The sequence below is a fragment of the Symsagittifera roscoffensis genome, chromosome 4 (assembly GCF_963678635.1).
Source record: "Symsagittifera roscoffensis chromosome 4, txSymRosc1.1, whole genome shotgun sequence".
Lineage (NCBI taxonomy): Eukaryota > Metazoa > Xenacoelomorpha > Acoela > Convolutidae > Symsagittifera > Symsagittifera roscoffensis.
Window position 1 is genome coordinate 33390810 of NC_087065.1, and position 15300 is coordinate 33406109.

A 15300-nucleotide genomic window follows, 5' to 3' on the forward strand; every position below is an offset into this window, starting at 1 on the left:
GTAGTTTTCGAGATATGACGTGTTTTGTTTTTTTTTTCAAAAAAATTTCAGAAAACTTAGGTTACAAAAATTCACAAAATTTAAATATCCCAACCCCGTAATTGGGTGCTGCCAGGGTACTCCCAGGGAGTTGTAAATATTGCCTCCAAATATGACTACTCAAATTGGGTGCTGTCAGAGTACATTAAAAGCCTGCAGATCTAGTTTCCAATATATGCGGTTTTTCATGAGTTGTCAAAAATTCGAAGCACCGGAGGTGCGATACACGCTAGTTATTTCTTACTTGATTCCGCATACAAATTCGGATTATCACAAAAAAGTTCGGATTCCGCAAACAAAATAAAGATTCCGCGACAAGCCCTTATGGAATCCACAGCGAACTGATATTATTATTTGATTATTGTTTTCGCAAATTGTTCTCGATGCCGCAAATTTTGTTCTTTATTCCGCAAAGTTTGCTGCTTGGGCTAGCATTTGGAGCTGCACTATATTCGAGACATTTTTTTCTTGATGGTACCAAAAGATACAATGTGGCCTCGTAATGGTTACTCCATCAGTTCAGTTAAGCCATCAGAGGCATTCAGCATAGTGGAGTGGGAAGTCGTTTACTTTGAAAAGTCGTTTACCGCACTACCATGGCAATGATAGTGTGTGAGGATGAGCTCTCACTTGGCCTCTAGCTTCAGGTCTACCACATCCTGACCAATTTCGGCTGCAATAATGGTACCGCGCGAAAATTGCAAAAAAAGCATCGCTTAACAAAATTGTCGATTTGTATGATTTCCAGACTTGAATTATCTTGAGACAGGATTGTTGCGGCCTTGTGATAGCTCCTCTGCGATTTGTAGCAACTATAATAATTATTACTTTGATGGCGCAAAACAATATGATTATGACTGAATACCAAAAATGGAGCAAACTATATGTTACTTCAAGTATGTAAGAATCTTACTGTTCTGCGAGCTGCAAATGTTTTGATCGTACATATTATAATAATAATAACATCTTTTACTTTTCCTTGCTTTCATGATTGGACTGGTCATCAAGTTTGTCAATAAATTTTCGGTTTTATTTGAGACAATGCTGTTTCGGTTCAACTTATGATTTCTGGTTTCTATCTTTTCCTCATATCGTTTCTTTCCGTTTTTTTTTTGTTCCGACCATTGAAAATGGGGAGGAACTTTGTATTCGGGTGTGTTTTAGTTTTTTCAACGCAAAATCAGGTACCACAAATAATCATCGGACTTGGTTGAGTAGTATATCATATTAAAGCCCTTTCAGTCGTAATTCGGACCACATTAAAAAAATTTCCCAGCGTCGAGAAAAACCGGTTTGAAATTTTTTGATTTTTTGTCTTAATTTGACCGAATAAAGCAAGCGATCAGTCTTTTTTTTACTTTCCTCGCATAATCAGGTACCACAAATAATCATCGGACTGGGTTGAGAGATATATCATATTGAAGCCCGTTCAGTCGTGATTTGAACGACCTTAAAAAATTTCCAAAAGTTTTTCCCATTGTCGAGAAAAACCGGTTTGAAATTTTTGGTCTTATTTCGAACTAATATGGCGTGAGCGTGTAGGCTTACAAGCTGAATTATGCCTAATTTAAGACTTTAAAACCTAATTTTAAGCATGTAATACAGTTTTTGGCTTCTTTTTGGGAACCAAAAACTTCAAAAAATTTCTTTTGATCTTTTATTTTTTTTTCAGTTTTTCAAGTCATTTTTCTTTTGATATTTTTGTCAATTTTGCCTATATTACTGTGCCTGTCTTATATGCTTAAATTATATTTTTAAGTCAGATCCTTTAATCGCACAGAAAAACTAGCAGAAAAACTACACCAATTTGGAAAAAAATGAACTTTCTAAACCGTAGTTCTCTGAAGACTATCTATGGTCGGAACATGCTGTGCTACTTGCACGGTAACCGGCTATCCATGTTTTTTCTGGTATTTGTTTCCTTTTATGGCGGTTGTTTATCCAAGCGTAGCGTAGTATAATACTACGAAGAAACTTTTTCAGACCTAAGTTTGCTTTTTTGTTAAATTGCTCATTTATTTGCTTTTTTGTTTTATTTCCAAGGTTTGGCAATATACTAGCATCTGTAGCTGCTTTTAGTGGCCTGTGTTACTAAATTTTGCAGGTTCAATTCCGGAACATTGAAATGGTTTTTTTTTCGACTTTGCTAACAAAAGTAACGGAATATTTGTGCTCGGGGTGATTTTTTTCTTCAAACAATTTTCGACTTTTGAACTAGCCATTTTGACAATTTTTTCCTATATCATTGAAAAGGTCTTGTTGTCATGAGCTTAAATTTGGAAAAGATATATCACCTGTGATCATTTTTCGTAAAATTATGGGGGTTTAAAGATTGCCATTTTGGCCAATTTGGGACAATTAACGCGCGATATATTTCGCGCTATTAACGGGTAAGCGGAGATTTTTATCGTCTTTGAAATCGTTCAAAATTGGTTAAAGGAAGCTTATTTGCCAGAACTGATATGTTATTAGGAAAGAAATCTATCACTTTGTATTGTATATGGTCTGTGGGGGGATGATTTTTACAAAAAATTCCCATATTAAAAAAAATTGTCTTACTTAATTCACGTAAGGTTTTCATGTTTTTACTGCTCCATAATTCAAGCTGTCTTGTTTTAATTCAGTGGCATGTTTGCTGCATAGCATTGGCAATTTAAAAGCGTCTGTGTCTTCTTTATTAGTGGCTAGTGTGATTAAGTTTTCAAGCGATTGAGGCTCATATGCGAGGACATGAGACTCCTAATCGATTAAGTTTTGCTCTTTTTTTTCTAATATTAAAATTGGAACATTCTTTTTATTGTATATTGCAAGTGTTATGAAGCTCAGCTTGTCGTCTGCGATGAAATTTTTTCTTTTGATGGTTTTTGTTTGCCATTTATTCTCATAATTGTCTTTTAATGGTTTGATTTTTCTCATGAGCTTTTTTAAAAAATCATCCCTGTGTATTGATCGTATATATATCACATAAGTGATGCGAAGCTCAATTTCGATGTTTTGTGTAAATTTGCTTTAAAAATTGTCTAGGAAACCTATTTTTCAATTAAGAAATTGTGTTAAGCAGCAGAGCTCTCCATTTTGGATTGCATGTTAGCAATTTTCCATGGACCATTTACTCACCCTGACGTTTGCTGACGATGTTCCTTTAAGGTTACTTCTTTTACTTCTGATATTTCTATCGGTGAAATTCAACCTTCATCTTACTTTTTGGGTGATTACTCTTCTAACAAGTTATGTGCGAGGCTTTTGCTTCTAGAACGATTTCTTGAACGTGGCCTCTGACTTTGAGGTTACGAGTGGTGCTCGAAACAAAACAAGAGCCATTGTACGTCATGAATTATTGCTCTACATTGGCAGCACTTTTAAAGTGCCAACTGTTACATACTTACTTACTTGATTTAGCGATAATTATTACATTAAAATAGAGAGTGGTGGGGAAAGAAAAGCGGTAATTTTGACATTAGTACCAAGTGTTGATAATTAGCGCACATTTATCCATCTAAAATTGCTCGCAAGAAAATGTCAACAGGTAGATAATTGCATTATACTGTTAGCTAACCGATATTCTGATGTTTTAAGATTCTTTTTCAGTATTCTTCGATATCTTTTTTTTAGTATTCTTCACTATTTATCGACCGCTTTTGGTTTTATTTCTTGCTGCTCTGAACTGCGTATAAATCTTTAAACAGTTAAATGACAGTAGTAGCAGTCTTGCATACATTTTTCTTTGCCAAGTGTGTAATATTTTTTGTTTGCTTGGTTTTATTTATTTCATTTTTACTTTTCAGTTGAAGCCATAATGACTCTGCGTAAGCGCATGGACTCCTTCCAAGAGGACCAGATGTCGGTGATGTCTAAGAAGCTGAGCCAACTGATGGAGACTGCGACCGAAGACGAAAAGGGTTTTTATGAGCGCAACTTCAAAGGCTTCCAGCAGCTCTATCAGCGCTTCCTTGATGAACGAAAGGCAGAGTCCATTGTATGGGATGAGATCACGCCCCTGCCGGAGGATTTCACGCTGAAGATGTCTGAAAATGTGGAAGTGCCAGAGAGTGAGAAGCGGGATCTGCTGAGCAAACTGGTGGTGTTGAAGTTGAATGGAGGATTGGGCACTAGTATGGGCTGTGTGGGGCCTAAGAGTGCAATCACTGTGAGGGGAGGCAGGACTTTCTTGGACATGACAGTGGAACAGATCTCGACCATGAACAGGGAGCATGACGTCAGCATCCCTCTGGTGCTGATGAACTCGTTCAACACGGATGAGGACACCTCGAACATACTGCGCAAGTACATTGCAGACAACGTCGACATCCATTCCTTCAACCAAAGCAAGTTTCCCAGAATCAACCAGGAAACGTTGATACCATTTGCAGAATCAGTCGACTCAAAGGTTCATTGCTTTTCGAGTAGTTTTAGAATTAAGGGGAGATTGTTTTCATTGCCTCAAACTATGGAGTATGAATAGTAGGTGGTCGACTTCTGATCTGTGAGAGTTAAAAATTAAAGTATCTTTGTAATATTTGGAGCCATAATCTTATTGCATCTGGTATACTTTTCAGAGTGAGGTAATAATAAAACGTTTGTAGCAAGGTCTGTGGTGAAATCTTCTTTCCATCCTTTATTCTTCTGATCTACTGGCGACTGGTTCATATCGTTTCACTTGCGAGCGAAAGTGTACTTGTAATCATGAACTAGACGTTTTTCCCGTATACCATTTTTCCTTCAAATCTGTAATAAATTTTGACAAATCAGAATTTGCTTTACTATGGAACCTTAACATATCTCGTGTCTCCCTTCTCACTTGGTCCAGAGGTTAGATACCCGTTTTCTGAACTGTAGGTTCAGTCACGGTCGCACCTTGTTTTTCTTCAATATCTATGGAGCGAAGTTTTTTTGGGATAACTTGAATTGTCAGACTCTTGTTTGATGACATATTTTTTGTTGTTTTTGGCTCATATGGGGTCTATCCAAGTATTTAAGGCTGAGTTGCCGCTCAGAAAATGATTTTGGAAGCTTTATTTAACGGGACAACTGGTGAAATTTATGAATGTTTTTTTTTGCCGTTTTTTTTCTAGAAAATATTTGCTTCGACTTGGTGGCTTCTGTCTCATTTTTGTCAGCTAGCTATCAATTCTATGTTTGTGTTGTATCGCAAGTGTTTCGGAGCTCAGCTTCGCCTCTATATATTTTTGTGCTTGAAAGATGTCTATCATTATCAGCTTTGGGTTTATTAAAGGCTCTTTCTTTTTCGGTGTATTAGCTGCGAGTTTTACTGCACAGGAATACGAGTTTTACCGTAATGCGACAACTCGCAAGAAAAAACAACTCGCAATGAAAGACAACTCGCAATAAAAGACAACTCGCAATATACTCACCGCCGCAGTCGCGCCAACGTGTTGCGAGCTTGGCAACAGAGGGTAGGATTTATACGAAATTTAGAGACGTTATTGCCGCGAAGCGGAAACTCGCGCATAGCGCGCCCACCGGCGACCTTGAACCGAGAATATAAAGTTTCCAAATAGCTTCGAAAACTTGCGAGCTGTCGCTTTCCTTATATTTTGCGAGTTGTCTTTTCTTGCGAATTGTGGCGGTACCGAGTCTTACTGCATATGGATTTTTCTCAAGGTATTTATCCAGAAAGATAGAGCATTTGGAAACCCGAAACTTGTCTTTTGAGTGTAATTATATCTGTATAAACTATACTTGATTGGTTGGGGTGGGGGGGATCTAGTGTGCTATCACATCATCTATTTCATCCTCTGTTTCTGTTGTTGATCACCGATCGTTTCGTTAGAATTTTAGTGGTTTGGGATCATGATTGTGTCACCCTCGATCCCACTGGAATCAAACAAGGTTGCATAAAAATCTATGTATATTCTCGATTGATTTAAATCCGATTTTTATTATTTTACCTTGATTTTTTCGATTTTTATTGGAAACGTTTTTGTTTGAAAAATCAATTAATTTACGCAAAATTACTGATTCAGCATCCGAAAGAAGAACACAAGTTAACTATATTTTTCTATTCCAAGACAATTTCTGAGGCTGGAATGGATAAATCCGAAGGTGCTGAAAAACTTTTCCAGTTAAAAGTATGCTATGAAGAGCTAAGTAGGTAACCAATGTAAATACTGCAAGGTGGGTTGTATGTTTACCGCGCACTCGGCAGGATAACACAAGGGTTGATTTTTTTGTTTTTTATTCTACGATTAAAATCCGATTTAAATCAAGTTGATTTTAATCATGCAACCCTGGAATCAAATGGTGACTCTGAGTACAAATCAGGGCGGATATAGGATTTTCTCGGGGAGAGGGGGTGGTTGTGTTGTGGTGAAAACTATAATATTCAGTCGTCCCAACTGCAATTTGCAAAATAAAACCAAAGATGGAACCTTTTTGGTAAATCCGCACCTGGTTCAAATAGAATCATTGATTGTGGGTTGTTAACTTTCTCTTTGCAAGTCATGATTTAGCTTTGACATGATTTAACGCTTTTTAAAAAAAATTCGTCTTGGTTTTGAATGTGCATTATATCGGCCTACTTGCCGACTTGCATTTTTAAGAGTTTTGGTTTTGTATCAGGGGTGGATCTAGGATTTTCTAGAGGGGGGGGGGCGGAAGTTTTTTGCTCGACCTTTTTTTAGGTCGACCAAATTGATTTTCTGGGCTCTCCCAAAGCACTAAAAAGACCCTGTTTTTGCCAAAATTTCTGTGCCGCAGGCAAAGTTTTGAAAAGAACCGGCCAAAAAGGGCGTTTTCAGGCACGTTTTGGAGAATTTTACCAAAAAATCGCGTTTTTTCGGCGCGCGCTCCCCCCTGAAAATTAGTATATATTGGCGCCTTTAGAAATTTTTTAAGGTCAGTCAGCCAAAAGTGGATATCTCAAAATAACACAAAGGGGGGACCCTTTGGGTCGGCATGGGGTCGAATCCCTGAGTGTGGTCGAACAGGGGCGGATTTAGGTCGAATCCCTAAATCCGCCCCTGTTTTGTATACCACATTAGTCTAATATCAAACAAAACTTTAAAAAAACATTAATCGCATTTATTTTGGCTGCATGTCTTTCAGTTTAAATTATATCGGTTTAAGCACCGACTTGTTTCTTTTCCAGCGGCTCTGTGAGCTTTCTTTGGGGTAGTCAAAATGAGGGAAAAAGTCAGAGCTGGCACATTGTCCTTCCCACTTCGTGAAGTAGTCGGAACAAAAATACCATACTCAGTCGAAAATATATGAGCCTAAAATATCAATGGTTCGAATTCCATAATAGCCGAAGTTCCTGTCTGACAGAATCAGTGACAATGCTGATAACTCACTTTAAAAGCAATCTTTTTCCCTTTCGTTTTTCATTATTAAACAAGAAAGTGTAGTGTAATAGTATGACTCTTACTTTTTTCCCATCAAACTCACAAATAAAAGGGCTTATTTGGGGGCAATGTTGCTATATCAAGAACTGTAACGGTAGAAATATCATAGTCTGTTTTTGCGTAATTGATGTCTAGCGTTTGCCGTTCGCCAAGCGAAGGTGTCAATCATAAAAGAGCTTCTTAATCTACCGGTCTGAGATTCAATGCCCCACTTAGCACTAGTTTTATGTAGATTTGGTGGTATCTTTGCTGTATATCATTGGCAATTTATTAGCATCTGTAGCTGCTTTATTGCTGGCTAGTGTTAGGAAAGTTTCAATGGCCCGTTGCGCAGATGCGAAAATGTGAGACTTCAAATTTCGAGGTTGTAGGTTCGAATCCGAATCATAGCAAAAGTTTTACTAATTCGAGGTTTGTTTCCACGTATTTCACTTTATAGAGCTGCGCATCTGTAGTTTTTTTTCTGTAGTTCGTGTATATATTTATTTTATCTAGTTGAAGTGACAAAGGAATGAAAGAAATGGGTTGGAAGATTTTTTGGAGAACTACTAATAATTTCTGATATGATAGATGATTTCCGTTCTAGACATGCCAGTCAGGTGCAAAACTACGCTTCGCTTATTAGTTGATATCAATTTTTGATTTTTTCTCAATAATCCGATCAGTTATGACTAATTTTGATAATTCAAATAAGAACGGCCATCACTATTGCCCTATTATAGGTGAATTTTTGTTGAACACGATGGTGACAAGGTCAATGTTTTCAGTTGACGTTACTTTCTTCGCATGTTTGGCTTTTGTAGTTTTCCCTCCGAAAGTTATAGATCGATATTTCATCGCCATTTGGTTGTCGATGCCCTCATTGCTGTGGGTTTAGTACTACTTGGTTGAATTCCTTGAAACCTAGATGCGATTAAAACTCAATTTATATGTTATATGGTGTTTTCAAAGCTTAAGAGTGTCGAGAGTGTGGTGATTTTGCAGGTGGAGAAGGAGGGTTGGTATCCGCCCGGCCACGGAGATCTCTACCAGTCGTTCTACAACTCGGAGCTGATCGATCGACTCATAGAAGAGGGCAAGGAGTACGTGTTTGTATCCAATGTGGACAACTTGGGCGCGACCGTGGATGTGTCCATTCTGTACCAACTCATGAAAGAGGGCATTGACTTCGCCATGGAACTCACCGACAAGACCCCGAGTGACGTGAAGGGAGGGACACTCATCAGATACAGGGTACAACATTTGTTTGTGCTTTCTCAATCAGAGGTACTTTGGGCAAATTCTTAAGTCATGACTGTTTTTGTTTTAGAATGAGATCAGGCTGCTGGAGATTGCTCAAGTGCCTCCTGAGCATATCGACGACTTCAAGTCAGTGAAGAAGTTCAAGCAATTCAACACGAATAATCTGTGGATGAAGTTGTCCTCGATGAAGAAGGTGGTAGAGAGCGAGAAAGTAGATCTGGACATCATTCTCAACCAGAAGACACTGGCGGATGGGCGAAAAATTATCCAGCTGGAGACTGCAGTTGGAAGTGGCGTGAAGTGCTTCGAGAAATCAGTCGGACTGCATGTAAACCGAGACCGATTCTTGCCAGTGAAAACGACCTCTGACCTGCTCCTCGTGATGTCCAACATCTACGCGGTCAAGAGTGGAAACCTTCTCATGTCTGAGAAGAGAATCTTTGGAACGACACCTCTTGTCAAACTAGGCCACGAATTCGCTAAGATGGCCAAGTTTAATAAGCGAATCATGGACATCCCAAACCTGATCGACCTGGATCACCTGACGGTATCTGGAGACGTGACCTTTGGGAGGAATGTTGTCCTGAAGGGAACTGTCATTATCATCGCCAACCACGGAGAGCGAATCGATATCCCTACAGGCGCAGAGCTGGAAAACAAAATTGTATCTGGTAACTTGAGGATCCTGGACCACTAGCGTGTAACTAAGGCAGCTAAAAAATATTTGAATTAGCAAAGGCTTTGAACACATTTTTTGAATTGTAAACAGGCGTGCACTCTGCCAGTGCTGACAATGAAATGCATCGGAGTGATGTTAATTCTTAGCAATACTATTTGGATTATTGAGTTGGTTTAAACCCGAGTTGACATTGACTGACTACGCTAATGAACTGTACTGGTATTATGCTCATCGTGGTGCTCTTCAATAGTTTGTAAAGTGTGTATTGTTTTGGAGCCCGCTTTTTCCAAGTAGGGATGCAATTTGTATCATAAGGAGCTGGCATAGTATATTTGAACAACTATCCTTTTGTAAAGGAGATTTATTTGCACTTTCACTACTTGATAAATTAAGCTTATAATTGGATGAATTGTTCTATGAACTAAAGTCGATTTACAAAATACTCTTTACCAAGTTCAATTTAATTAAATTAATAATGTTTGATTGTCTCGTTATTTCAGCATTTCGTCCGACTTCTAGAACTTTTGATTTAGGTCTGGACTTGACAGAACTTGAAATATGCAGAAGCAATTTTTGTTTTTGAGTTTCTAGACCCTTTATTATTCCTTATGGGACGTAGATAGTCAACATAACTCAGATAATGACTTCGGTGATTTCGACTGTACACGATAATGGGCATTTGTCTGCTATGCAAAATCTGTTTTTCTTGTTTCGAAAGAATTTTTGCTGACTATTAGCGCTATAAATTCGACTGTAGTAATAGTCTTTGTTATAGTTTCGTCTCTGTGATTTGTCTACTGGGATCTGATTGTCGTAAGTTGTCTTCGAATATTCGGTGAGTTTGTGTCGGTGTGTGGGGGGGGGGGGGGCAGGGGGTCTTTTTATAAAAAAGCAATCGTTTGGTTATTTCAAATAGCTTACAGTGTGGCGTCATTGAAAAAAATTGCTACAAATGTTCAGAGATAGGATGGAACTTAAAGAAATTACTGTGAGCGACTGTTTTAGGCTTGGTAAAGAAATACCATACAAATCAAGACCTCTTGTCTTTCATTCCATCTTGGCATCATAAACTTATTTTCTGTCAAAGAGTTTATGAATTAGAACGAAAGGAAAGTTCTGAAATATAGTTACGATTTGAGTTCTTTGATGAAAAAAGAAAAATCAGAATTCAAAATAAAGGCGGGAAGCACAATTGACTGCGACAAAGAGGTTCAATCTGAGTATGATCGAATTCTTGGTAAAATGAACTCTTCCTCATGACTACTAAATGACATAAAACTTTTGTCACTTAATTGCAGATCAATTTTAACAATTGAACGGAAAATCAAGCTGGACAATTTATTGCGAATCCATCAACCTGACATTGTTGCCCTAAGTGAAACATGGTTGGATAAACATATTGAAAATACTGCAGTCTTCTGCACAGATGTATATGAAGTAATTCACCGTTCTGATAGGAAAACTGGACCTCAAGGAGGAGTCCTAATTGCGGTTGAAACCTCATCTAAACTTAATATCATCGATGATCAATCAGTTATTTTTTACTTTGGTTCATATTTGTTTGTGAAACTGAATAACCTAATGCAGCCATTTACAATCCACCGCATGACAGTCCTTATACTCTAAACGGAATTTTACTTGAAAATTCTTTGAGTGAAGTGAACAAACAACTCAACGTTCATATGGTAGAATCTAACCTTAACACAACGCGTATGGTGGACTCTAACCTGAACGATTTTATGCGGTGATCTGCTTAACTTCAGTTGTTTAGAATATTTTATCAAGTGATGACCAATGTGTATCCAGTTTTTTTGTGAAATAATTGCGAAGTTCAATCTTGGTTTTCTGTCAGATAATGATTTTGTACAGCGAGACGCATTATTAACAGACAATCCTTTTTTATGTAATAACTTCGAAAGAAACCAAAGCTTCTCAGATCATCCTGCACTTTCCTGTCAAATAGCATTTGAAATTGAAACGGAATAGATAAATATAAATGGTTACTGGATCCTTAAAGCAGACTCCGAATCATTGCGTTTGTTTTAGTTAAACAACAGACTTCATTGCTCGAATGATGCAGATTGAATGCTGGAAACGTTCTCTGGGTTGTATTATCAAGCCGTAAACAAATATATTCCAAAAAAGACAATTCGTCACTCTAAACATAATTATTCTGACGAGAAAGTAAAACGCTGCAAGCAATAATTGAATGATTCTTAAGAACTAGACAAGGCCGTTTATTTAGAGGCAATGAAAGACTTCGTTTAAAATTGACTTACAAATTTTTCAGATCGATAAATGGAAAGGCTTAAGTACCCAGTAAAATGTCATACAAGAATACCCGCTTTTGCTCTGATTTTGCATTCTGTCAGGCTTTTAACGAGTTTTTTGCATCTGTTTACAAAATAGACAACGAAACATTGGATGTTCCAAGCGAAAGTCTTTTTCCATGAATATAATTATCAGATAGTTTCGTTTCGCAATGCGAAATTCTTAACGAATGGAGTAAATGCAAATCAGGAACAAATTCAGTTGATGGTGTATCTCCTAACATATTAATTTTCGTCTCACTGTTCTGTTTCATTGATATTGTTGAACTGCTTAATTGCATAGTCAGTAATAAAGAGTTTCCAGTTATCTGGTAAATAGCACACATTAATACTTTATACAAAAAAGCTTCTCGTATGAACATTGAAAATTACAGGCCCATTTCATTACTTCCTGCACTCGCCCTAGTAATTGAACGAGTTTCATATAACAAGATAAAAGGGTTCATTCAAAGAAAATTGTAAAAACCAACATGTATTTCGAAAACATCATTCGACTGTGACAAACCATATTGAACACTGCAAAAATTGATCCCTGTGGACCACCACTCGTTATATTGCGGATATGAGACAATGTATTACAAAGAAAAACTATTTGTTGTCTGTCTATGAGATCTGATGGAAAAAATTGAAGAAACTCATGTTCGAAGCCTATTTTGGCAAGCTTGTATAAAATGATGTTATGGCTAATAGTCGAAAGCTTTTGCAATATCTAAAAATAGCGTGAGAGGTAATTCTCCTTGTTCTGATTCCTTGTATACAACATCATAGTACAATGTGTGGTAGTCCGCAGGGATCAATTTATGCAGTGTTCGTGTTTTCTATATATATAAATGAAATGCCAGACATTATTGACAACTTTTTCCTTTTATATGCTGATGATACCAAAATTATTGGAAATTGGTTTGACCTTTCTTCGATTCAAACAGATATAAACAATGTAATCACCTGGGCAGCAGAAAACAGAATTGATTTCAATTTTGACAAATCTGAACAAATTAGCTTTCAAAAATCAAACAAGCGATATCCTTTAAGCGATCTTTCATCTATTAATGGAGAACAAATAGCTTCAAAAGACACATTGGAAGACCTTAGTGTTTGGTGCAATTCAAAATGTCATGGATATACCACATAACCGAAAGACTTTCAAAAGCAAACGTGCATTTTAATTAGATCAGATCATCTTCGCCAAACTCACTCAGTAGCTCTGTCCGGGTTTCGTTTTCATACTATCGATATTTTTTTGCATCTCCAGTTTGGTTTGCGAAATGAAACCAATGTAAGTGAATAGGAAATTTTCAACGACAGTGCTCTGAATAGTGTTTCAAAAACATGAATTAAATGATGAGGATTAAGTTTTTTACTTTAATAAAAGCAAACTGTTGCCAATTTCACTGACGTTATTTAAAAACAATTTAATTTAGCTGAATAACCTTTTTAAGAACGAGTTGCCGATAAATGGACAATCGACAAGGGCCCTGATTCAAATCGAATGGGAAACAAGACGTTTACGAGAATGCAAATGATAACACGGAGCAAACTTTGTAAAATTTATTTTACCGTATAGCAGAAATGTCAAACACCCTCGCGAAATCGAACAATTTGCCTGGCTATTATCGTTTTCAAGAACCTGTAGTCTTTAGAAAGAATTTGAACCTGTTATTGTTTGACAAACTACGAACATTTAATTACTTGATTTATCCAGAGTCATGGTTTTTAAGTTTAATTTATTAACTTTGTTATCAATGACTAAGAGCAACTAATCCCCGCCTTGCGGGTTTAATTAAATCTTATTATGATTTTTATTGATTCGAATTGGTTTTCGATTGAGATGTGACTTCTCTCTGCAACGATATGAATACGTGCTTCCTTCTTATTCGTAATAATTGAAATGCGATCGAAAAAAAATTGAACTTATTAGCATTATAGTTCAAAATTGAGTAATTTTTTTAAAACTCCGATAAGAGAGTTAATTAATGTATTGGCTTTGACACCTCGACCACAAAATGAGTCACAAAGGTACAATTTTACGATATCCATTTTTGAACCAACTGTCCTGAAATTTTATAAAAGCCCCTATATATACACTAATGATTGTGTTATTGTAGCTTTTTTGGTACAGTGCTACCAAACCACGGGTTTTTCTTAAACGGCAATAAGTTTTTGTCTAATTGGAGTTAGGTTTGAAATTTTTGTAACTGAGTTGTGAAAATTTGAGAAATTGTTTACATGAGTTCTCAAATTTTCAGGCCCACAGATTTTTGATCGGATTGACAGTTGTTTACACTTGCGAAGCCAGTGTATTAATACGAACCTTTTTTCCCAACCTAAGGCGCAAATAAAAGTGCTACTTTTGGTGGCATTTTTGAATCGGTAGGCTGCGGAATGTCATATGTGCTTCAACATTTAATTAATAAAAAGTTAACACAGCTGATGTTTCTTAAATTCATCAAATGAGCCGAAAAAAGTTAATGGTTTCAAACGGCAATACAATGATAAAAAGCTTGATTTCTGAGGTTTTTCAAATCAATGTATCTCGCAATTTTTTCGTAATGCATAATTTATACATGATTTGGTTTTATTGTGTCTTTTTGTATTTGTTACCCCTTTTGCCTTATCGAATTGGCAATTTTTTACATATGTAGCTTGGTTATTAGTAGCTAGTGTTTGGGCAATTTATGCATCCGCGGTTGAGTGGTTAGAGCGTGAGACAAAAAGCTGCAGTGTTGCAGATTCGAATCCTATACGTAGCCGAGGTTTCGCTAGTTCGAGGCTTTTTGCTACTTTTTCTGATTTCACTTGATAGAGCTGCTTTTAGTCGTATTCTCGTTAAAGATTTTTGTATTTTATTTGCTCCTAATTTTTTTAAATCTTTTTCTGATTTATGTAATGATGCCGAAATGTTAGAACACTTTTTTTGCAGTCATTATCGAAATTTCGTTTGTCTCATACTGCTTCGTTCTAGTGTACACTTTATTCATGTTTCTACTAGCGCAAGTTATTTAGGTCCAAGTGATGTAAAAAAAAATAGATTGATATTTTTTGGTTTTCTGCAGGCCAGGAGATTTGATGTCTTTTTAAGCGTTCGATTTACGCCTAACTTTTGTACTTTTGCTAACCTTGACTTCGTATCGGCCAAAAAAATTCTTCGGCCAAAATTATTTCGGGATATTTTTTATCGACCGACTTTTTAACCGGTTCAAGATAAAAACAATTTTAGTACTCCTCTCCGCACTTTTTTAGTTGGTTGTGTTTTTGCCAATCGGCTGGTTGAAATCCCATATTTTTCGTTCTGATTTTTTTTTCTACTTTTTGCAAAACTTTTAGTTTTTCTCAGGAACTTTTCCTGGTTTTCAAAAAAAGGGGTATCAATTGAAAGACTCTCTGTGCATGCGTACTCCCCCAGAGTCTTTTTTTCATTGACGCCTCTGTCATTCTTGATTTTTTTTTCGTTTTCTCGAAAACTATCCCTCTCAAATATGAGTGTTTGGTTATAATGAATTGAACCGTTTTGAAAAGTTTCGCTGCATAAGTGGCTACGACCAATTTTTTTGCAACATTATGGCGCTCGGAATAGTCAAATTTTGATTATTTTGTGAATCTTTTCGACTTTTCTCGATAACTAACCTCTCAAATCCGATATTGTGGGCTC

General features: G+C 36.8%; 3 protein-coding genes across 4 annotated transcripts in view; 2 read left to right on the plus strand and 1 right to left on the minus strand.

Annotated features, from left to right (window-relative positions):
• The window catches only part of LOC134845256 (T-complex protein 1 subunit eta-like), a 297982-nt gene that overhangs the window by 147999 nt on the left and 134683 nt on the right, over positions 1-15300 (minus strand). The gene's annotated exons all lie outside the window — the stretch shown is intronic.
• Positions 1-15300, plus strand: part of LOC134845261 (methylosome subunit pICln-like) — a 54447-nt gene that overhangs the window by 28339 nt on the left and 10808 nt on the right. The gene's annotated exons all lie outside the window — the stretch shown is intronic.
• LOC134843815 (UTP--glucose-1-phosphate uridylyltransferase-like) lies at positions 3410-9815 on the plus strand. Its single transcript, XM_063860103.1, has 4 exons — positions 3410-3565; positions 3825-4426; positions 8385-8633; positions 8710-9815. The coding sequence occupies exons 1-4, from the start codon at positions 3556-3558 to the stop codon at positions 9337-9339; spliced, it is 1491 nt and encodes a 496-aa protein (XP_063716173.1). The 5' UTR covers positions 3410-3555; the 3' UTR covers positions 9340-9815.